General features: G+C 46.4%; 1 protein-coding gene across 5 annotated transcripts in view; it reads left to right on the forward strand.

Annotated features, from left to right (window-relative positions):
• Nucleotides 1-1,081: 1,081 nt before the first annotated feature.
• SH3RF3 (SH3 domain containing ring finger 3) overlaps nt 1,082-24,905 on the forward strand; it is a 221,266-nt gene continuing 197,442 nt past the window's right edge. Inside the window, exon 1 of one of the 5 annotated variants that reach the window (XM_085552274.1) lies at nt 1,082-2,113. In XM_085552274.1, coding sequence (XP_085408400.1) covers nt 1,109-2,113 — 1,005 coding nt within the window. In that variant the 5' untranslated portion in view covers nt 1,082-1,108. The remainder of the gene's footprint in view (nt 2,114-24,905) is intronic. The other 4 variants (XM_085552285.1, XM_085552248.1, XM_085552255.1 and 1 more) reach the window with 4 other exon arrangements.

Here is a 24,905-nt window from a genome sequence, read left to right on the forward strand (position 1 = left end):
ATCCTTAAGGCTCACTGTTCCTCCTTCTCTTAAATCAAGTTTTGCTCCAGAGAAGCCCAAGACCTTGGTACTGTATTTCACGTTTCTCTGTGCATCAGTACTTTTTACAGTTTAAAACTGGTGAGGTTGGGATTTCTCTCTGCAAGGACATGGGTTGGATTACAGGGCACTGCAAGCAGTGACCTGACTGCATCATGGGCTCTCTGGTGTTACTCTCTGTGTGCTGCAGCATCACAGGAGCAGCAGAAATTCAGCGCTGTTCGCTGGCTGGTGTTTAGTCCATTTTACTCCACAGTGGCTGGATTAACCTTATGACAAGAGAGCCCTCATCTTGCTTTGTACATCAAAACTGCATTGTGGAGTCGTACGGCTGATGGAAGGACTGTGAGCAGTCACAGAATCACAGAATGACCCGGGTTGGAAGGGACCTCAAGGATCATGTAGTTCCAACCCCCCTGCCTGGCAGGTCCACCAAACACACACATTTACTAGATCAGGTTGCCCAGGGCCCCGTCCAACCTGGTCTTGAACACCTCCAAGGACGGGGCATCCACAACCTCCCTGGGCAGCCTGTTCCAGGACCTAACCACTCTCCTAGTGAAGAACTTCCCCCTAAGATCCAACTTAAATCTTCCCTCTTTCAACTTAAAACCATTTCCCCGTGTCCTGCTATTGTCAGCCCTTTCGAAGAGTTTACTCCCCTCCTGGATGTAGGTTCCCTTCAGGTATTGAAAGGCTGCAATGAGGTCACCCCGCAACCTTCTCTTCTCTAGGCTGAACGAGCCCAACTCCCTCAGCCTGTCCTCATAGGGGTGGTGCTCCAGCCCCCTGATCATCTTCGTGGCCCAAGACGATCAGGGGCCAGCAGTCCTCCAGACGCAGCTCTCAGAAGTCGATTTTAAAGGCGACACTTGAGCGAGAAACAGGAAGGGCTCCTGCCAGCCCTCACACCCCACAAGAGCAGCGGCAGTAGCTGACTTTTAACTCCCACGGCTCTGACACGGAGCCGTGAACACACAACCCCGGGGCCCGCTCGTTCCTTCCCATCTCCGCAGCCCGCGATGCTCGGGGCCACACGGAGGCACCAGGGGGCGCCGCGCCGCCAGGGATGGCGGGGCCCGGCTGGCGGCCCCGGCCTCGTCGGCCCGCAGCGGGGCTGCCCCGTCCCGTCCCGGCTGACGGTGCCCCGGCGCTCGGGATCCCGCGGGGACGCCGGGCGCGGGCTGCAGCCCCATCCTTCCCGTCCCTCTGTTCCTCGAGGGGATCTCCGAGAGGCGGCGGAGTAGGAGTAGGAAGGCGGGCGGCGAGCCCCGCTGCCGAGAGCCGCGGGCCGGCGTTGGAGCGGGTGGGGCCGGCCTCCGTGCCGCGGGCGCCTCCCGGGGCTCCCCGCCTCGTCCCGCCCCGGCCGCCCTGGCCCCCCGCAGCCGCGCCGGGGCCCGCAGCGCCGCGCTCAGCGTCCGGCCGGGCGCCCTCCTTCCGCCCCGCGCCGCCGCCCGCCCGCGGCCCCCCCCGCCTCCCCGATGGCCCTCGGCTCTCCTCCGCCTCGCCCCCCCCGCCGCCTCCGCCGCCGGCCGCCGCGGCCCTAGGGGCGTCGGGGCCCTGCGCTGCCCCGCGGAGGGGAGGCGGAGGCGGCGGCGGGGCGGGGGCGGAGGCGGAGGCGAGGGGGCGGCGGAGCGGCGGCGGAGCGGGAGCGGGAGCCGGCGGCGGCGCGGCGGCGATGGACGAGTCGTCGCTGCTGGACCTGCTGGAGTGCTCCGTGTGCCTGGAGCGGCTGGACACCACGGCCAAGGTGCTGCCGTGCCAGCACACCTTCTGCCGCCGCTGCCTGGAGAGCATCGTCAGCTCCCGCCACGAGCTGCGCTGCCCCGAGTGCCGCATCCTGGTGGGCTGCGGCGTGGACGAGCTGCCCGCCAACATCCTCCTCGTCCGTCTCCTGGACGGCATCCGTCAGCGGCCCCGCGCCGCCGGGGGCGCCAGCGGCAGCCCCTGCTCCGCGGCCCCCGCGTACCCCCAGCCCGCCGCCGCCCCCAGCGCCGTCGCCGCCGCCGCCGCCTCGGCCGCCGCCAGCCTGAGGGAGCTGGCAGCCGCCAGCCGCAGCGCCCTGCTGGGAAAGGTGGGTGCGGGCCGCGAGGGGCGGGAGGGCAGAGCACGGCCGGGGCTGCTGGGCTGCCGGCGGGGAGCGGGGCGCCGAGACCCCGCGGAGCTTCCAGCCCCGCTGCCCGGCAGGTGCAGGAGCTGCCGGCTGGCGTTGCCCACCCGGGAGCAAGTGGGGGTCTGCGAGCGAGGTGTGCGGTTTGTTGAAGGGGGGAGCGCCGCAGCCAATGCGGTTACGCTTTAAACCCGCAGTCGAGCGCCCGATCTCGCTGCTTTTAATATCGGTGTCAAGGGCTGCGACCACTCGGGTGGACGGAGGTCGGTTCCTCCCCGCGTACCCTATGGCACAACCCCAAACGATAGAATTCACTGCCGGATCTCTCCGGGAGACTTCAGGCGACGCTCCGAAAAGAGACGGAGAACTTTATCTTATCTCTAACGTCATACTTACAGCGGGTACGTGGGTTTATCCCCGGTCCCGCGGAATGTGCCCGAGCCGTACCTCGGTGTTCAGGCTTCTGCCTCGGGAAGGTCACTGCGGAGATGCCGTGTGAGGTTGTGTCGCTGTCGGGGATGTTTCAGTTAATTCATTTCCCAACAGAGCTGTCCCGGGGGCTCAAAGTTTTGTTGCACCTGCAGGGCTCCTGCTGCAGGGTCCTGTGCCCTGAGCAGTGTTTGTGGGCACCTAGGAGCTCCTCCTGGCTGTTAATCCCAGCTACCGTGGGATGTTGCCCTGGGGGATGCACATATAAGGAGATGCTTTTGGGGAAAACTTACTTGAGAGTAACTTGAGAATGTGAGTATTCTCAGAGAGGTTGATGTTTTAGTATTTCGCCATAAGCAGGTTTCCCAGAAGTCGCTTCCCTAAGCCCTGTGCCGGTTGTCACATGGTAAATGATAACGCATCATGTCCTCTCCCTTTCTGACTTTGATTGAGCAGCGCTCTGCTGAGCATCTCCACTTCTGTCAGTGTGGGTTGCTATCCATCTGATTTTGGGAGAAAGATAAATGCCACGTGACCCGAGAATCACGTTTTGGCTGTTACGGTTAACAACTGCTGCTTCCACTTCACTGGGGTGAGCGGATGCTGCTGGGGGGATGCGGGGCTGTTTGCACAGCTTCTGACTGAGCTCCCAACTGCACCCTGCAAATCAGTGCAGTGCGCTTGATCCTTACAAGGTTCATTACAGGGAGAGAAAGTCTGAACTAATCTGCTTTTAAAAAAAGCAGCAGGGGAGAGTAATCCTCCTCGGAGCTGCTGATACAGCTGATTGCTGAGCTTTCCTGGAGGCACTGCAGCACCTCTCCTCCCCAGACAGCTGCTGGAACAAACATGCCTGCACCGGGCTGGAGAAGAACTGTTTCCCATTCAATCCTGCATAAGGCTGGACTGGATCCACCTTTTCCGATGCTATACGGATCTGGGACAGCTTAGGTCTCTTGGGGAGAGCTATTATGATTCTATCCGTATTTCTGTATTATTATTGTTATTTAATTTCAGAAATTGGTGTAGATTTGTTGCCTGAGGCTTGAATGCAAATGATAGTGTTTTGCTAATTAATACCATTCACTTTAATATATAACTTGGGATGTACCAATGGGGTTCTGGTTAGGAAGGAGGCTGCCCATTGCAAGGTGCCGTAGCACAGAGCCAAGGTGCTTCCATCAGGCTCTGGTCTTGCACAGACCTTCAGAGCACCAAAGTGTGTTACCATCACACCGGGCATGTGTTTCTATGAGAAATACAGTTAACCTTAGAAGGGCAGAGCAGAGCTGGCTTCCGTGTTGTTACTGTGTCCATGTTTTGCTGTGCAAATGAACATTGTTTGACAACAAAACTCAGTGCTTTGTGTGTCTTTCTTTTGGGTTTGTGTGTCTCTTTCCCAATAGCTTAGCATGGACTGGGTCTCTCCAGAGTGCTGAAACGTGGAGTGAGAGGAGCTGGGGATAAACTACAGCTGTAAGAGTTGACCAAGGCCAGCCTTCAGCAGTGCTTAAGAAGTACCTCAGGTGCTCTAAGGTGCATGGCACACACCTTTAGCATAAGAGGTCTGGAAGTGGTGTTTCCCTGCAATTTCGGGCCTGAAGGATTCTTGTGACTGTCCCCATCTGCAGAGACATGTGCCCTTGCTAACCCTGTCAGCTTCCCATTGCCTGTCTCAGCCTGTAAAACAATTGTTTCTACACTGTATCTTTTGGGATGCTCACCTTAAAGATACTATGCAAATACAGGGTATGGTTATAGATTTATAAAAGGGTCTGAAAGCAGAAAGAGCGCAGCAGAAGGATGAGGGGAAGCAAATCCAGAAGCTGTTAGAGTGGCCACCCCTGGGGATAACACAGGAGGCTGAGAGTGGTTTATAATGGTAGTCGCTTTACACACAAGGTTGTAATTTATTGGCTCCTCTGTTTCCATTACCACCGTAGAACCGCTGGGGGAATTCGGGTTCTGTCAAAGTAAATGGCTCCCTCGGACTGCTGAGGCATTATGGTAAATCTGGGTTCCTTACTGAGCGAGTTGTATTTTTCTTAACAATTGTTGGAGTGTATCACTTAGGATCTTTTCAGGAGTTCTCAAGATCAAATAGACAGCTAAATGAGTGCAAGTCTTTATCAATTTCCTCCCAAACCAGTCGTCTTCCACACCAGGTGCACAGCTTACAGCCTACTTACTTCAAATACAAACTGAGAGCAACGTTTGTATAACAAAGCAACAACCCTTAAAAAACAAAGCTGTGTCTCCATTTGCCCAGAAGAGATGTGGCTGAGATGGCAGAGCCACACGAGGTGTGTTCCCAGGAGGTGGGACAGGTGGCAGTGAGGGGCAGCATAAGGGAAGTGCAGTGTCAGCGCAGTGACAGGCTGTGCTCTGCCTTTCACTGGGTGCTTCTCCCACTTAGGATACGTGCAGAGCTGTTTGGCTGCCTCAGGTGGGAGGCTGCAGTTTGCTAGCCCAGGAGGACTCCTCGGCCTCACAAGTAGAGGGAGCAGTGCTGGTTTGTTAGTCACTCTTTCAGAAGAGTACTACCATTTGCAGGTGTCAGTTTGTGGGAATACAAGGAAAGCTGTTCAGAGCAGCAGCTGTGGAGCAAGATAAACAGCATGAGAACCAAGGAAACCTCTGGAAGGAGAAGAAGGGACTCACAGCTCTGATTGGATATGCGCCTGCATGGACAGTTGAAAAGTGTTTGTAGAATGCTCTGCTGACATGTAAAGGTGGTTGGGAAAGTTGTAATGGCGGATGGGAAAGCTAGAAAACAAAAGCTTGTGAAGGTATATAAGGGATGTGAGAACTTGTAATAAACGATTTGGATCGTTCACATCTGAGTCCATGCCTCAAACGCCGCATCAATTGATGCCCATTACACTTTATAGAAATGCAATGGGCATTACTGTTAGCCTCCACTTGCAAGCAAGAGAATCACAGAATCACTGAATTGTAGGGACTGGATGGGACCTCTAGATATTGAGTCCAGCCTCCCTGCAAAGCAGGCTCTTTACAGCATGCTGCACAGGTAGGCACCCAGTTGGGTCTCATGGGTAGCTGAGCTGCTGGGCCCCTGAGGTCTCAGCTGCAGTGTGTGCTCTGATTCTCACATGCGAGCTACCGTACCAATGTGTAGTTATTCTGTAGGGGCTGGGAAGATCTTCTCTTAGAGTCTAGAGTTAGTTTTGTGCGCTGTCTCAAAACTTCAGGTTAGGTATCTGATTGCTGTTTCAGTCTTAGCAATGTGCCTGGAGATTTCCCTGCAGTTTCACAACTTTGTTCAGTGTTTCATGCTGTCTCCATTAAGAAGCGCTGCTTACACTGCTTAAGTTTCAGATAAACCTGCAATTCCCTTTTGCAGTCCCGTAACCTGCCTGTAATATCTGTGACTATTGCAAGCTACTTCCTTCTTAAGTCAGGGGTCACTCTCCCTTGGAAACCTCTCCTTAACCTCTAAAAGACTGTTAATAATGAATGTTTCACTCTAATATCTCTAAGGATTATAATTTCTGACTACTGTATTGAATTTGTTCAGTTTTCGGAGGCTTGGTTACATCTGCACAGTAAAACTCTCCGGGATGCTCCCGGTGTCAACTTTCTAGTGGTTCCCCATTGCATACCAGACTGAATTCTAGCTAGTATTTTCCATGCAGTCTTGTTAAAATCTGATATTTTACAACAGGTTTCCCGTGTCTGGGGCAAGCTGACATGGGAAGAACCCAAGATTAGTCCTAATAGGACATGAGAGCCGGGACAAAGATAAACTGCAGGATTTGAGAAAGCTGCCTGACCTTGGCCTCGCCCCAGCTCCCACAGCAGCTGCGTGCCTGCAGCTGGGAGCAGGACAGAGCTGTGCCAGCTGCGGGTTCCTCCCCAGCTCTGCACCGTGCCAGCCCGCTGCCTGGTTCTGGGCTGGAAAATGGCCATCCGGACCATTGTGCAAAAGGGAAAGATTGAAAAAAACAAGCAAAGGAAAGTGAAAAAAATTAAGAAAATGTCTCACTGGTGCGTCTCAGCTGGGCCTGGAAGCAAGGCCTCTCTGTTTACCAGCCCACAATTCTTTCTTACACTAGTCTGGGTTCCTCTTACTGCCTGAGCTTTCTCCTGACAACACAGGGCAGCAGGAGACTGCTGCTGTTCTTTCTCTGCTTGGCTCCAATGCCACACTCTTCAGCAGCAGTGTTAAACTTGCTGGTTAGCTCTTCTTTGAGGAAAGTACTTCTTCTGTTGACAGAGAACTCATGATGAACCTTTAAAATTGAAGAGCTTTGAAAACGCCCCGCAGTGTATAGTTTAATCTAATAGTCCTTGCGTGTAATGTGATCATTTTTATTGATACGTGCACACGGGATGCTCTTCAGCCCAGGGGGAAGACGGAAGGAAGGAATATTACTTTGAGTATTAAAAAGACATTTTGTTTTTAAAAGTCGAGAGAAAAATGTGAAACATCTGAAAGGAAGAGCACTGCCTGCCCAGTCTTCTGAGTGCAGCTCAGCTGAGCTCACAGCATTCACAGTGCATGTTTGCCTGCGCGCACACAAACTCCGGCAATGCACAGTTATGGGCAGCAGCCGCTGCCCCTTTCCCTTTGACTGCCCCCGGCTGCTTTTTCTCCTTGTGCATTGCAGCAGTAGTGTAATGTTATTCATCGCAGAGGTGCGAAGGATGTTCTGATCGCTGAGACAATGGGACTGTAGTGCAAAGCTTGGTCCTGTTGTCTGTTCACAGAATCACAGAATGACCCAGGTTGGAAGGGACCTCAAGGATCATGTAGTTCCAACCCCCCTGCCTGGCAGGGCCACCAAACATACACATTCTCTAGATCAGGTTGCCCAGGGCCCTGTCCAACCTGGTCTTGAACACCTCCAAGGACGGGGCATCCACAACCTCCCTTGGCAGCCTGTTCCAGGGCCTAACCACTCTCCTAGTGAAGAACTTCCCCCTAACATCCAACCTAAATCTTCCCTCTTTTAGCTTAAAACCATTTCCCCGTGTCCTGCTATTGTCAGCCCTTTCGAAGAGTTTACTCCCCTCCTGGGAGTAAGTTCCCTTCAGGTATTGAAAGGCTGCAATGAGGTCACCCCATCTGTTGTGCCTTACGGATCAGTGTCAGTGGAGTTTGTTCCTCTAGTTGGCTGTCATCTGGAATATGATTTACCACACAAGCGACACTAGTGCTGTGTATAGTGAATGAGTGCCCTTCTGTGTACAGAATTGGTAATTATGGGAAGAGGTTGTTTCTTACCCGATGCTTGAAGTGCCTCTCTGCTACAGCAACAGGAGAGACAGCCTGGTTATTCAGGCAAGTTCACGTTCATTTTATTCCTAGGATTATTTTTTTTAACATCTGATCCATGCCAATATGAATTCGCCATTGCTAATTTTAGAATGGTCTGCTCGCAGAAGATAACAAATCCCAGTTTTAGATGAAAGGAGAAATATTTTAACAGGAGGCTGACTAGATTGTTATCAAAATGCTAATGATCAGTTCTCCTGCAGCCTCAGTTATTTTCAGAGTGAGGACTAGAATAGACACATCATCTGAATAAGGTTGGTTTTAATATGTATTACTATCTCATTAAGCTGTTAAAGTCTCCCCCCTTCTGGACAGAGGTTCATGACGTGCTGCAGCTGGTGCATCATTACCATGGGCTTAGGTACAAGACGGGCAGAGTGTGAAAACGAGATCTGAAGTTTTGAGTGCGTTCTATGGGTGAAGATACCATGGTCCTGAACACAGAGAGAGGGGAACTGCTGTGCTTGGTGTGCTGCTCTCTGACAGCCAAACATCAGCCAAATCCAGGCACTATCGTATTTGCTTTACTAAATGATAGTTTCATTAAATACTGTTGAACATGCTTGCTTGTGGATTAATTTCAGGCTAATTCAAATCAAAATCTCCTTGGTGAGTTACAGTAAAGAGATAGAGGTTTATGAATTTACTTTTTAATTTCTAATTTCATTTTGGAACAGCTTCTAACAGACTGCCTGTTTTATTGGCTGCCTTCTTACATGTCTCCAATTAATGATTTTTTAATTATCCTAACCCGGTAAAGTAGAAGAAAGTAGACGATTGAATTCATTTTGCATATATTTATCTGTAAATAAGACATGCACATACAAATGTAAATACGTATTTGTGTGTGTTCTAGATATATTTCCCATAATTTGTAGCTTTTTGACAGGAAGGGATCTTTTCTGCATTCTTGTCTCTCTATGCATGCAGTGGAGTGGGTTGTACAGTGCTGTCACCGTGTGATGGACATGGGTGTGCTGGTGTTGTGGCTTCTGGTCACTCCTGCTGCACCTCTGGACACACACCCAGCTTTCCCCTGAAGGAGCGTCACTCCTGGAGGGATGGTGGGTGTGTGCATGGGCAGCCTCCTCCTGCACACCTCAAGTATAGATCTATGCTTGTCGTGTGACTGGGCTGCTTTGACGAACCACTCCTGTGCCCCGTGCTTGTGTATGCATGGATCCCAATGCTGTTTCACCTTTTTTTTTCCAGGTATGGAGCCCCATTTGGATGGGAAAAAAAGTGAAAATCATAGGCTGAAGCCCCAGCAGCACTGAGGCTGAGCACTGATCTATCTGCTGTCCCTTGCAGAGTTCAGTCAGCAGCTTTCCTCCTAAATCCCTTTATTTTGCACGCTTCCCTTCTAACACACATAATAGCAAAGCCTTTGGAGGATACAGTCATATGCATGCATCATAAGATAGAGTAAAATAATAAGTGACAACCATGAGATGAATATTTTTTTGATTCTTGTTTTCTTCTGGGTAGGTCACAGTGGAAAGCATCTGATTGTTTACATTTCACAGCCATGCGGCAATGAAAGATCAGAGTCAGTTGTATCTTTTGAATAATGAAAAATGGGTACACTCTAAAATGAAAGTTTGGTAGTTTTGAGCTATACTGTGGAGAGGAAACTTGTTTTGTGCTAGCTTGAGTCTGACCTGTTCTGATAAACACGGGACTTCCTTTAGTATGCGGTCAGTTTCACTTTTATCTGAGCATATATCTCCATGTCAGGGCTATCACTGCAGTAATTCCTATTAAAATAATTTAGCACACTTTCAATAAGGGTCTGAGCAGGGTTCAACATCTGTAATAACACTGTGCAGACAGGGAGAGGTCATTTTGTGCTTATTAACAAACAGCAACTCAGCAGCCAGAGCTGAACAGACATCTCCCACTCATCCCAAGCCTTGAAAACCAGGAAATCAGTGGTTACAGGGGAAGGTTTGTGCCTTCCTCCCTTTGTCTCATAGCAGCACAATGAAATTCAGAGGTGCAGAGAGACACGGGTCTTTTTCTGTTCAGTTTTTCAGTTTACAGTGTTTGCTTCATGTTACCTTGCCTGAGCCTCTGTTGCTAAGCATTGTTTTAGCCTTCTTTCTAAGAAGAATGTGCAGTTTCAAGAGTGGTTGCACGAGTGGTTATATTAATCTCCAAAACAGAATTACGGAACCAGAGCCCTCAAGCTTGGAGATGATAACCAAGTCCAACCATCAACCTGATGTCAGGTCACAGTAGGTCAGGTTGCCCCATCACTAAACCAGGTCCCTTAGTGCCACGTCCACACGCCTGGATCCTTGGCATGTATCTGATATGTATAACCACAGGTATCTGCATGTATTCTAACCCATACTGCAGAGTCCATCCTTCAGGCAGGTGTTGTCACTGCTGCCAGTGCAGTAGATGCAGAGCAGGCTGGAGAAGATGGTGGCCCTTGCACATGGGGGCTGAAATGGTGCTGGTACTATTGGTGGTCAGGGATCTTGGGAGAGGGCTGTGCTGGGTGGTGGCTGTGGTGACTGTATGGTGTTTAGTCATGCCGAGAGGTCTCATGTCCTATGAGAGACAAGGGAGGATCATTCTGGATGCTTTGTTTCCTGTGGGAGTAGGTCTTGTGCGATCACTTCATCTTAAAAGTATGTGGGAAACATTTACAAAGGATTTGCCCTGGCTGTGCTGCTACTTGGAACTCTTGGGTGTAGTCAGTAAGATTTGATGAGTGCCTTTGAGGCTGTTTAGAGCTGGTGTTGCCCCCTCAGCAAGCTGGAGATCCCAGAGTTTGTTGGTGGACACCTTGGATTCCACGACTCTATGATCTTTCTCACCATTATAGCGAAGTGCATTGGGCTGGGGCCTGTCTGTTGTGGAGGTAAAACTCCCTAGACTCAGCTTGCTGTGGGCACTCTGTACACAGACCTTCTTGTTACCACTGGGCTGACATTAGAAGAGTCAGAGCTCACCTGGAACTGGCTGGAGTTTGGGTTTCTCAGTTACTCTGATGCTTTGTACAAAGGTGCACTTCTTTGTGAGTCAACTCGTGACTGAAAAGCAAAAGGTTTCAAGCCGTGACACCAGCTCCCCAAATCCTTGGCTGAAAAGCATTGGAAGGTGCTTCTGTTAGCAGCATTTTTGAAGCTGTGTGGCTGCAGAACCAAGAAAGCAGTTGTGTGTTGCCCTTTGTAACGTTCATTGTTCAGTAGCTTTGGTCCCAGTGAACTCTGGATAAACACCATTTTGTTTTTCACAGCTTTAAGTGATTAATGAAGGAAAGTGAGTAATCTGCTACTTGGCAGCGTTGCCAGGCGTGTGGTAGGAGAGCAAAAGTCTCTCTCTATAGTGTAGTAGAAAGGATGAATCAGTTTTGCTTTTTATTTTCATTTCCACCTCCACTTTCCCTCTATTCTCACAACCCAAAAGGACTGAGGATTTCCAAGATAAGTGTGAAAGAGCTTTGATGCCCAAACTGTTCACAGGGACACAGGAGAGCCTTGGGGACCACGTGTTTCTTAGGATCATGACTGAGCTCCTGTGGGAGGTGTGAGAAATCAGTACTACAAGGAGTGATACTGTGGTACATCTGCAGACCCGTTCTATTGGAGAAGAATCCTTCCTAGAAAGGCAGACTTGAGGAATGGGATTTGGCTGGCTTTGCTTCATTGACTTGGTATTATTCAAGGTGCTGTTGATGTCATTCTGTTGCGTTGCCGTGGCTCTGCCCTGTGTTCCTGGTTTTGGCTCTGCATGCAGTGAGCAAGTTGGCCATTTCCCTCTTTTGTTCCCACTCCTTCCATGCCATTTCTCCTTGACATTGTCCCCCTGCCTTTCCCTGTGCCCTAAGAAGCCCAAAGGTGTCTTTGCACAGGGTTGTGCTGTTGAGCTGCTTCTCAGCCATGCCACGTCCCTCATGCTCCTCCTGTATGTGAGCAGCATCAGAGCACAGATGCACCAGAGAAATGGGCACAGAAAACAGGACCTAGCAGACACAGCCACAGGCAGAGAAAAGTAAATACCACATGTATTTGTGTATTGAAAGGTTACAGTAGCTTGAGAGGAGCAGTGCTGTTGATACCTCAGTCATCTCGATGCAGTAAGGATGGTCCGAGGAAGACTTCATTTTTGTGTTGGAAGGTTTCCTTGGGTATGCTACTTCCAAATTGAATACAGAAATTGAATACAGAGTCATTCTCACATCTTTATTTCATTGCAATTTTGCTAGAGGAACTCTCCTGATTTGTAGAAAGGTTTAGGGTGGAAAAATTGTTCAACATCCAAAGTATAGTCTCATACTTAATGGATTGTTTTAATTTCCCAGTAGAGATACTCTGTTTCTGAGCAGTGATAGTAAAATCTTGACCTTAAGTTACAGTTCCATTCTTTAACAAATATATTTATCTTATTTAATATCTCTAAACACCACAGAATGCTTATAGAAAATAGCGAGTATCAGTGTTGCTTTTTTGGATGAGAAACTAAAGCACAGAACAGCCTGCTAGCATTAGGGTGGAGATGGGCAGAGGTTGCATGGCTTTAGGCTACAGGCACCACTGCTGTGACCCGTGATGTCCTCAAGCTCTTGTGATCATTCATGTGTTTGGAACAGGCATAACAGACATTTCACAACAGGTTTTGCCGTGATGAGTTTCACCTACTTCACTGTGTACTGCAGCTCCATCTAGACTACGTCCAAGTTTAGTTTCTTCAGTTACTGAAATTGTTTCCTTCTTCGGTTTCCTAATGCTAAAATGCTGTAAAATTAACTGGAAAGCAACTATTATGTTCCTTGTTTCTTTTGTCTTCACATTCTGGATGTTTTTTGTTTGCACATGTTTATTTTTGCCTTGCTTATTTTCTCTTTTATTGCATCTATGAAGCTTTTGTTCTCAATTTTTATGTCACTTGACGTATCAGAGAAGCCAAATAAAATCTTTCTCATTGCTGCTTCAAGTTAAAAACTACTTTTTATGCTGAACAATAATTGTATTACAAGGGAGCCTGATGTGCCCTCAGTGCCATTACAATATGTTGAATAAAAGGTAATTTAATGGAAACAGTAGAGTATTTGAAAGTTCACTCTATGCAAATTGGATTTTTGCCTTCTATTATTTACATTACACCTTATTCATATTTAAGGCCACGGGGATTATCATCTGCCTTAATGGCTTTATTTAATAAAGACTTTAGGATCTAGCACGGGCTTCAATCTGTTATCAGGATTTCAATTAACTAGCTTTGCCTTTGGTTGCTCCATAAATCCTATAAATACATCTAAATAATTAATTTGCTTTCAGTGGATGGTAGTGGCTACTCTGAAATACAGCTGCTACATACGTAGCTGTTAAATGACACGACTGTGCTCCTAACTCGTTTTTACCATTATTTTGTCTAAGTATCACAAATATGATGTCCTGCTGTAAAGGTGAATGGCTTGGCCGTTATTGGCATCCCATGGTAAAAGACCTCTTAGAACAATGAGTTATGGCTGGGGACCTTTGGAACTAAGTTGGAGGTGCACCTTGAATTTTGGGAGGAGAGAATGGAGACAGGTGGGGTGCCACAGATGAACGTTCCCCCCCTAATTGGATGCCTTGAGTATTTGAATATAATGTGAAGCAGAGGCTGGACGAGGGTGATTGCAGGGTGGAGGAGTGGTCATTAATGCAGGGGACTGTATGCTGTGTTATGGCCAGGTCACACAGGCAACGCTGGAGCTCACCACGTGCAGCAGGCTGTGCCCCCCTGCCCGAGGCATGTATCTGCACTGCAGTGGGACTCTGCAGGTTTAACTAGTGAGCGGTTGCCCTGAAAGAAGCAGAACAGAATAGAAATTGGCAGCTGTGCAGAAGTGCTGTTGATCAGAGATCTCTTCCAAGGAGCTCAGGCTGGCTCACATCCCGAGGACCTTTGCAGTCAGATTTCAAACTGTTGCAAAATTTAAAGCTTTGAAAATATTTTTCACCTATCAGTGCGTGATTAACTGAGTGTATGAACTCGAAGAGAAACATAATATTTATTAAACGCAGTTCACTTAGTCATTTTGGCATTTGATAGGCAAAGATTATGCTTTTTTTTTTTTTCCCCAGGAGTTATGTTAATAATTTCAGCATGATAACTTTAATTTTAAAAAGTACTTTTCTTGGTTTGGGGAGGGTTGTTCGTGCTTGTGTACAAGTAGAGCTTTAATTAAAACTTCTTCTCTCCATTATTTCAGAAGTTTAAAATGCACTTTATACCCCATGAGACAAAAAGATGAGCTACATATACTGTGTTAAAAGGGTTAATGTGTGAAAATGAAAACATTCAGGGCTGTATTAGTGACAGCGTCAATGTGCTGGCAAAAGAAAAAGACAAAACACAGCCACAATTTACTTTTCTTGCTATAGTATGATTTGTTTTATATTATTGTGAGTATTCATTCTCTATCCAGAGAAGATTGAAAGCATTGAAATGGTGATACTGCGCTTGTCAAGTACACATTTTGGTGCTTCTCAGGGAGTTCTGAATGTGCCGATCGTTGCCTTTTGAGAAGCTTCCAATAGAGGATGCTGCTCTTCACTTTCAGATTTCTTTCTGGTCCCTCGTGGAAGTCTTGAAGGAGAAAAGTACTTGGTTTTGTAAGGAAGGTCTAAGTGACTGAAATGCAGTCCTGCCCCTTGGTGCCTATTGCAGCAGATAAAATATGGGCGAGTTCTCCATGAGTTTTTCCAGCGTGGGAACCAGTGCTAGGATTAGACTCCCAGAAGTTCTGAGCTGGACCCATAGCCCTTAAATATCGTGTGTATAAGCAGTGAAGGACATCTGCTGGCCAATGGATGGCAAAGTGGCTCCTGCAGCAAGAAGGAGAGCAAACAAGAAAGAGCACAAATGCTACAATGCAAAACTTATATTTTTTCTTAGAAGATTGATAGCAAGTGGTCAGTTTGTAAAGAAAGAAATGTTTCTCTCACTTGAACTCAAACTTAATTTTGGTTTCTGCAGATGGAAAATTAATGTTCATGACAAAGTTCATTGCTAGAGGAACACTGCCTCCAAATGAAACTTTGGTTTTCTTCTTTTATTTTAGTATAAAACATTGTTATTTTACCCTTACAAAATAACCAACATTCCTGATAGGAAATTGTTGGTCTCTTAAGATAAACAAAGTCATCTGTAGCTAATGTGAACAGTCTTTTGCTTCTTCTGTACAAGGCACGCAAATCTCTCTCTTGGCTCATCCGATCAGTCTGGTTCTCTCATCTTTGCCCATGGAAAGGCCCTGGCTTATTTCCTTCTGAATCATATTCTGTTTGTCTCATTTCCTATTATCGTAATTAAAGCTGAGCTGGGCATACACAGGCCGTAACTTCTACACATAGGCTTGCTAAGCTGAGGTGTATATTATTAACATTTCTTGAATTCTCTTCTACTATCTGTTCATTTAAATGCACTACAAAGGCAGCTGATGTCCCTCCAGTGCTGTGTAGTAGAAACTGGGTGTTGTTAGGAAGAATACGTCCCTATTCATTGCTGGTAGATGAATCAGAGAACAGCTGAAATGGGAAGGAACCTCAGGGTTCATCTGGTCCCACTGCTGCTCAAGCAGGGCCACCCTGAGCAGGGTGCCCAGGATCATGTCCAGAGATACTGAACAGTTCATTAGTGCAGCATGGACTGTGCCTGATCCTGGCAGTGAAGACAGTGGCTTTAGGAATAAGCAATTGTTAAAGCCATAGATCCATTGCTATTACATTGTTAGGAACTGCACCCCTCCCTTAAACTTTAAAGGTTGTTATTCAGGCAGTTTCTTGATTGGGTGTGCTATTTATGTTCATGTGTGCTATTGGTGGCTGAAAGCAGAGCTAGAAGTGCAGCCATCACTCCCATCATTTATCCGTGAGAATCTCTTTTCTTCAGACTTGGGAAATTGTCACCTGTCTTGGAAATTTATAGCTTGTCTTTCCTTTGGGGCTACTGTGAGTATATCTGAAGTATTTATAGCTATTACAGTTGTTTGACAAACAGGTTCAGCCAAATAAGAGACCTCAGTAGGGCAGATTAATAGCGGAGAGCCCTTTATTTAACTTGGCAAGGCTCATCACAAACCATCAAAGAAAGCGGTCACTTTGTCAGTAGTATTGAGTGGATGAATATGATAAACAAAGAGGTCACAAAGTTTTCCTCAGAAAGAGAAATATGAAGGGCTTGCCAAACAGCTTTAAACTCAGACATGGCTGTTCAATGTATTCAAGGCATATGAGGTTTGTTGTTCCCATAGGTAATGGTGAGTTTCCGCAGAATGCAGGGAGGAAGCAGATCTTGAAGGAACCCAGAAGTGACACACAGCTCATCTGTTTTGCTGACCCGTTTCCCTAAATTAAACCCATTGCTTCCAAAGTGAAGTTGATAATAGGATGTTGGAAACAGTCTTTCAGCAGTGATGGGGAAAACAGGTACCAGCAGCCCATTGCGAATACAGGTAGTCTGGCGATAATTCTCTGTTCCCAAGTGTGGTGCTCACTTAAGGTCTAATCTCAGCAGAAGCTTTAAATGCATACTTGTGTTAATCTCCGTTAAAGCATTTTTGCCTGTGGTTAACTATAGCAGCATGTTCTCAATTAAGCATGTGTCTGAGACGATCTCTGCAGAAATAAAAGGCTAACTTGAGGTTAGAGAGAATTTTCTCTGCACAGCTTCTGGGTTCTGTTCTAGCCAGACCTGTCTGCATCTATTTAGAAGAAGGCAGCGGGTGCTGCAGTGGCTTCTGTCCTCGTGTCAGAAGTTAAGAATGTGGCTGAAGACCTTCACTTCTGTAACGCATTGGAGAGCAGGTGAAGGAGCTGGAATGAAGCAGAACTGTAAAACGTAATGCCAGTGTTACTGCTCTCTGTCAGCTGTTGCAGGGAGGGATGAGCATTACAAGTGTCACAGGTGTCTTTAATTATATATGGCCTACTTACTGAAATATTCATAAGGAGGGGATACATCATGTGAAAGTTCTCATTGGAAGGAATAAAGGTTGTTCTTAAATACCAACACGGTGATTCCCCCCAGCAGGTTCTTCATCTGGCAAAATGATTGCTGCATTTACTGAGAGAAAGATTCAGGGCTGTCTCTCATTGATGCGACTCCTTTTCTCTGGTAAGCCATTCCACAGTGACAACTGCTGTGGCTGTGTCTTAAAGAAGTTAGTGCTGCAAGTGTGAAAAAATCCTGGCTTCTGATGAGCAGCTGGGGAGCAGAGGCACTGATTTATAGCAAAACATAAGTGTTGCAGAAAACAAAAGCTAGCGTACTCTTCAGTCTTAGGTTTGATGAGTCCTGCGAGCCTTGCAGGACTGGTAAGTCCCATAAAGCATATGGTTAGCAAATTGGTGAATTCCAGTCTGAAACTAATGTAAAAATAGAGGAACTGGTTTTAGTGCTGTGTTTTTTTACCGCCTGTGCTTACGTTACAATTGTGTTAGAAACAGGAGCACTAAACTTACAGCTGGCAACAGGTGGAGGGTGATGAACGGAGGGATTGTTCTGGATGTGCCGGGGAGAGGCAAGATGAAAGCAGTGTGCCTTGGAGAGCCTGTTGTTTTAATAACGTAGCTTACTTAGGTGCAGCAGAGCAGTACCCCTGAGGGCAGTCATTATTCATTTCTGAGGATGTTGTTGGCTCAGTGTGCATCCTGGTCCTGGCCCTGAGCCGTGGTGCTGTCACAACAGGGCGATGGAAGGGAGGAAGCGTGGTGTTATCTCAATGAACCATGCATCTGCACCATCATCGTACTCCCCTTCTCTCTGAGTAATGCTTGAATTTTGTTTCTTGCCTCCTAGGCAAGCAGAACAACCCCCCCATGATACAGTGCTGCACTGGTCAGCAGTCTTTGGGAAACACTAGCATTTGCTTGAGCACTGCTGCCATATTCCCTACCTGTCTGCAGGCTGCCTATGAATGGCCATGAGGCCAGCTGAGCAATGGATGAGCAGCAGTGCTTCCTCTTCCCATTGTGCAACCCTGGTGCTCACAGCCAGGTGCCCTCACACACAGGCACATTTAGCTGTGGTCATACTTGGCCTCCTCATGACTGTTTGGGTATATCCAGGAGCCATGTGCCTCCCTGTAGCCTGGTTCAGCAGAGGCTGCACGTGGCTCACAAGCAGTTGTTTATCAAGAAGCCAGATGCTGTCAAACCCATATTTTAAAACCACTGTGGAACTGGCATTTTGTGAGAAGCCTCCTCCTGTGTCTTTGAAGCATGTGAGCATGCAAATTGCTGCTTTCGTATGCTCTTGCAGCCCATAGAGTTACATTACTGTTCAGACTGCTCAGCCAACCCCCCACCCCATTGATGTGGGTCTTGCTGGCATGTGGAGCTCCAGCAGTTTGCCTCAGGAGAAGAGCTGTCTTGAATGGAGACTGAGCCACTCTGTGCAGGCTGCACATGGTGTTACCGTCTGGTTGCAGCTTTGAAAAAGCTTTGTGCAGTGATGGATTGTAAAGGGATCTTAGCAGACACTCTGGGACTTTTGTTTTTTCTAGGTAAGGACCACAAGTAATAACTGCCAGTCATCTGCATGTACAAGGTCTGGAGTTGATGGTAGGAGGAGGCTATAGTTTGCCCTTGATCACAGCAGTGCTTAAGGTGCTTGATAATGATGAAGTCAACACAGGTGACTGTTGTTTTACCAGGAAAACATTGAAGAATACTGGTGGCTTATCCCAGATATTCCTTTGCCTCCTCTGTGTGGCAAAGCCATATATACATGTAGGACCAATACAGATACATTTTTTGCCCTATTGTGGGAAGTGCTGCCTGAGGTTTGGTCATTTCAGTAGTGCATGTGTTTGCAGGACAAAGGAGACTGGCTTTATCTTCAGGTAGCAGGACTGTTCTACAGCTGGCGCACTGTAATTTGAGAAGGAATAGGCCAGTTTGGGTTTGCAACCATAGCTATGCTTCATAGGGCAGATAGGATGAATTTTGGAGCTAAAAAAGACTGGTCCTTTTACATGCTGGTTCTGTGATGTGTATGTAACATTTCATGTTGGTAAGTAAATCACTTTTATGAAAATGAAGCTTTCAGGGAAAAAGAATGTCTTTCTCTTCATAGCCCCAGAACCTACATTGCTTTGCTTTTCATTATTATTTATAAGCAGGCTTCCTTATCGGTAAGAAATCCTGGTTTATGTCTCAGTTTCACACTTGGCGATGCATCGCTTCATCAGGAGTCTGTAGGATAGGTGTGTTTAAAAAAATGAACTGGCATGTATCGATCTTTAACGTAGAAGCATCACGAGGTATATTTAGATGTACCAACCTAGGGCAAAGCACTAAAAGGAAGGAAGGAAGGAAGAAGAAATTACCCCGAACATAAAATTTTTTATTCTTGATTGTTTTATAGTAAAATGTAGTAAAGCAAGTACGTGTAATTTACCTCTTCTTGTTGACTGCCTTTGCAGAACTGTATCTGAATCATTTCCTGTTAGTGAATAAAACCAAGAGGTTTTCAGGGTTGTTTAGTCTGGGCAACTGGGAGTTGGTGTAGCTAATGTGTTCCAGGAGGTTAACCACTGTGATCTCTCTTGTCTGACTCGTTTCCCTTTTTCAGAGGGTGTTCAGCCCCTATGGTTGCCTTTCAGGTAGCAAGAGATCAGCTGTCATCCGTGTATGGTGAAAGAGCTCAATCTGTGGCCACGTGAAATCTCAGTGATGTGCAGCGCCTGTCTGTGCTGTGGCCTGGATGGAGGCAAAGGAGGGCGACTCTTGGTAGCAGCAATTTCCTCTTCCCAAAATAACGACATTCATATTTTATGTGCAGTAGTTTTGGAAAACCTCATTTTGTATTCAGAGAAAATCACGTTAATAGGCAAGGTATTTATCTGTAATTCACATCTTTAACGAGGGGAACAGCAGTTCCTCCAAGGCATTCTAATGGAAATTATTATTTCCCGATAGAATCCTCAAACCATTAGGAGGAATTTGAGGTGATGCTGACAAAGGGGAGCAATGAATGAGGAACCTCCTGACCAGCGCGGTTCCACCCCTCAGGAAGGCTGGGCACAGGCCACAGGGCTTTGTGCTTCACGGCCATCTGGAGCAGGCGATTACACAGTTTGCAATTAGCTCCTGGTGTCAAGATGCTCCGGTCACAGAGTTTCTCCAAGCTAGCAGTTTCTGTGGCACTAAGTCACTAATCACGCTTGGGATGCCTGCAGGCGATTGCTGCTGGCAGTGCTTTCTTCAGTATTTAACCTGTGTGCTTTTGAACAGAAGTCTTTTATTGTACTTCTCTTATTAACTTCATTTTGGAGCATATCATTGATTTTTATTTTTTTTATTTCCACCCTGTTCTTTTTTCCTTTTAAAAGCATCTGATGTGTGTTTGTAATTAATTATTTAGTGGGCACGGTACGACATGAAAGGGAATATTTTACAAACGATTATATTTTTTCTCCTTTTTGTGGCTTTTTGCCCTGTGCTCTTGTGATCTCCCAACAGCTGATCTCATGGATGATGAAAGCAACCGCTAATGGGCTCCCGCTCATACATGGTCATAGGTATGCTGCATTTCAGCCCCTGTGTGGAGGATAAATTCCTTAATGGAGATTTGGAGAGTATTTTTCACACATAACACAAGCATGCTAATGGATGGCTGAAGCCAGTTCCATTCTTGGGTTTCAAATTAATTTTCATGAAAGCTCGGGGCTTTATTCGGTTGAGAATGTGCTCTTAATTCAATAAAAGAACGGAGATTATGGTGAATACTGAAAGTCTGATGGCCACTGTATTAATTTTTAGAGAAGAAACGCATTCTTATTTGTCATACTATTTACTTAACAAGAAGGCTGCAAGCTGTGGAAATCCATTGTAATTGAGTCTGTGCAAACAATTTCTGTACACATTTCTGTTTGACTTACATCTGCAGTAGTCAGCATTTAGGAAACATTTTGAAAGGCTACAAAAAGGCAGTATTTTTGTGGTGGGGAGTGTGTTAGGTTCATAGTAGACCCCGGATCTAGAGAACTGAGTGAAGGTAAAAGTCAGAGGACTTTTTTATATGTATATTTAAAATCCTTTACCAAGCCTTGCTAGCCTGAGGGCCTGAAAGAAACACTAACTGAATTATTTTGTTTCTGAATACACACATCTTGACAAAGTTAGGTTTTAAAAAGAGAGTTTTGCCCTTCCTTTGTGTGGTTATATGTTAAGAACGCTCGAGGTAGTTAGATGAAAGTTAAAATACTCTGAGGCTGATCTGTTTGTGGTGTTTAAAGTCAGTTAGCTTCCATAGTATATTTTACCCTATAAAGGCAGAGATGTTTTTGCACTCTAATAGTATGTGGTTTTTAATGACTGCTCTTCTATAAAGTTTTGCACATGCCTGTAGGTTCCACATGTCCACAGAGGAAGGCCCAGGAAGCTGTGTGGTTAACTAGTTGTTCCTCAGTGAGCGATCCTGGGTGAGTAGGAGGGGAGCTGGTGCCCCAGATGTGCACGTGGGGGTCACAACTAGCTCCTTGGCTTTACTTCCCTGCATTTAAGGGCATGAGCTTCAAAAAGAGCCAGAATTTGATGCAGGATGGTAGCGTGTTGTCCAAGTGGAAGGGAGAGCGAGAAGGGACCTGGGGGACCAGGGACCCCAAAGCCACCCAGTGCACCTGTCTTCTGTCATTTCCCTTCTGCTTTTGTTTGGCTCAGGAGAAAGAAAAGCTCAATAGTCTCACATATACCCATCCTACCTGATAGGTTCCTATAATACTTCTTTTCTCCAGAGGAGACCTTAGGACAACAGCAATGGAGATGCATCCTCACTAGAAATTCTATGGCTTTCTGTACTGTTTTTCCTTCAGTTGGGTTTAGGCGGTTTGGGCTGTCTCAGGAAAGACCATCTGGAGCGTTATAACTGTATCAACTGGATTTCTGAGGAATGCTTAAAACTTTTCCATTTGGATGAGTAAATGCATCTAGCGGTGGTTCTCCAGAGCCCTCACACTCTTTGTCTTCTGCTCTCTGCACTGCTACCTCTGCTCACCTGTTATCTCTGCATCTATATGTATATTGTCACTGCCAATTTTTGTTATAACTTACACCATAAACACCTAAAAGCCAAGACCTGGTTTTACCTGCAAGGTCCTGTGTGAGTAGGATATAGTATAAAGAAGTATTCCTACTAACGATGACCAGATGTAGTGCAGTAGTAAAGTCGAGCAGCTCTCCAGCTGCGCCAAGGCAGCAGGCTTCCCCTTAGCTCAGTTCCTCTGTCTGTGAAGTTATTTTACTTTCTTCTCACAAGGAGACTCTGTGAAGATTCCTTTAAGTGTGGAACCTCCAGCCTAGAGATTCTCTATGGTTTTGCTGCTTATGCAAAGGACTGCTGAGAAGTGAAGTGTAGGGGAAACTGGTAATAAGGCCATAGTGATCTAAATTAGCTTTTTCAGTGGTAGTGTAAATTTTAATTTATTTTTCCTCTATGTAAAATTGCCTGTCAGAAATGTGGCAGATATGGGGATGTTTTTCTTTTCTTTTTTTTTTTTTTTTTTTTTCCTGCTTGCTTATGTAGTTACTTCTTTCCAGAGATCTGCCACAGGAGTTTTTTAGTGAGGACTTCACATTGTCACCTCCGCTGCCGCCTCTGCTGTCTTTGGGCTGCACTGGGCTCCCTGGGAGCTGCTACGAATTCAGGTGCAAAGTGAGATATGTAGCTGACAGTAGGCAGCATTTGCAGTCCTGAGGGACAGGGCCTGCCTGATCTGTTTGCAAATCACAGCGCGCTTCAGCAGCCTGAATTCTGCAGCAAATTGATGACGCTTTGGTTAAGGCTAATGGGATTGTTACTGCGCGAATGCAGCACGTGCTGCAGGCACAGGGGGTTAAAGAATGAGGTGCTTTACAAGGATGCATCAACAGGATTATGCTGACAAACAGAAAATATGAGAGAGGACTTTTCAAATGCTAATTCACAGGTCAGTAAGGTGAGGTTTTATTCTTGCAGTTGTGACATACTGCTCTACAAAGGTTGCAAGAAGTGGAGCTGTACGGAATGGTACCAAATCCTACCCTTGTTTTTTGATAGCTAATCCCCTTCTTTTTCTCTGGTACTCTGAAACTGCCTTTCACTTCTGCTACCTTTGGATCTGGGAACTGATGAAGCTTGAAGCAGAGGCAGAATGGTGAACAATAGTGCTATTTTGCTGCTACTGTAAGCTGTCACCACTGCAGTTAGTGAGGTGTTCACCATGACTTGTGAAAAACAAGGATGGGAGGAAGGGAGGTGAAAACTCATAAAACTCCATAAACGCAGCAGTATTTTTTTTTTTCTATCAAAAATCTGGTATTTAAATTTACAAAAGTAATTGGCACAGTGTCAGGAAACTGCTGGGACATTACCTTTAGCGTTTCATGTGCATTCCATAAGCTTGTTCAGCCTGTTTGCAGGGCACAACACCTGATGTTTCCAATGTAGTGATGGGAACAGTACCCTGTGGGGACTTGTGCATGTTTTCTAACTCAAGGTAAATCCTTTTGTCATCTGCCTCTAAGAGAAGCACGTAATGTAGCTGAATCTCAAGGAGCCTGATGTGCTTCCATTAGCCATGCAGGGGAGCTCGATGTTCAGCAGGCTAACTGAATGGGATCAAGAACTTGAGGTGCATGTGTGTATGTTGCTGGCTCCTGCGGTGGCCCAATATTCTCCATCTTTTAGCATGCTTCTTCAAACTTCTGTAAGCCAGGTCAGTGGCATGGTCCTTTTAATATTTCAGAAGTAACTAGAAGGTAATTTTTGCTGCTGAAGAAGGTGCAACTTTACATAAAATCATGGAATCTTTAGGTTGGAAAAAATCACAAAGATCATCTAGTGCGGCCATCAGCCCATCACCACCAAGCCCACTAACCATGTCCTTCACTGTTACCCTTGCCTTCTTCTTGAAAACCTCTGGGAATGCTGAGTTCTACTACCTCTTAAGACGGCCTGGCCTCTTCCAGTGCCTCACCACTCCTTCTGAGAATAAATTGTGCTTTTGCAGCTGTCAGTGACATTCCGTGGTGTTCTCTTGGTTTGACTATGGTCTTTCATGGACAGTCCAGTCCCATTCTTATTGCAGAGATCTGCCATTGATGCTTCTTTTGCTTTTCTTGGTGTGAAATGGAAAATGAGACTGGTGTCACCAGGTGTAAGTTTACGTGTATTTTTATAGCTGTAACAATAAAAAAGCATGTCCTTGTCTTCAATAGGCATTCTAAACACGGAGGTATTTTAGCAGGGAGATGTGTCTGACCAGACTTTTTGCTGATCGGGGTTAATGAAGCCGTGGTTTTAATTCCAGGTCAAGGGTGGGGGACTTCTTTTCATGTTGTCAGTAGTGATTTGTAGCTCCCATGCTACCATATGCAAAAGGAGCTCTCCAGTGCTGGCAGGTTGTTTCTTTTATTGTTTTGGACCTGAAGCTTTGCAAAAGTTTAATTTGGTGTACGTCGGAGTGCCCTCAAAACTGCATTTTTGAAACTTGAAAGAGTAAAGATAATTGGAAAAGTAGACTCGGAGCCCTTCAGTGGTTGCTTATTTGGAGTGTGATGGTTGAGGGGATGCTGTGTCAGCAGAAGCAAACACAGATGCGGTGTTATCTCAGTCCTGGAAACTTGCATCGCTGGGTTTTGTGCACCACAGACTGGGTTCAATTGTAGAAGTTTACTCATAGAACCAGATTGGAAAAGAAAACCTGGTAAAGTTACATGGCTATGGAAAGTCATTTGAGGGCTAGATGGAATTGTCCTATGGTCGTGCAGGCTGCAGGAAGTATGGAAAAATGAAGTAAAGAAAACGAAATCTGATACATTTTCTGTGTTTTTAATGAAGACGTAGAAGACATTTTTAGTGCAAGGTGAAGTATAGCATTTGTCTTTTCAAGGGTAGAGTAAACCTTTTGCTGGGGCATTCTTACAGAGAGAATAATGTTATGCCTGCCCCACGTACATCTGCAGTTTCGTGTACTATGATGCTTATTAAATGTACCTGAGGAGCAGTGTGAATGCTTCTTTTCAGAAGGGGATGCATTTTTCC

The sequence above is a fragment of the Coturnix japonica genome, chromosome 1, assembly GCF_054131305.1.
Source record: "Coturnix japonica strain WE chromosome 1, WE-NBRP24, whole genome shotgun sequence".
Lineage (NCBI taxonomy): Eukaryota > Metazoa > Chordata > Aves > Galliformes > Phasianidae > Coturnix > Coturnix japonica.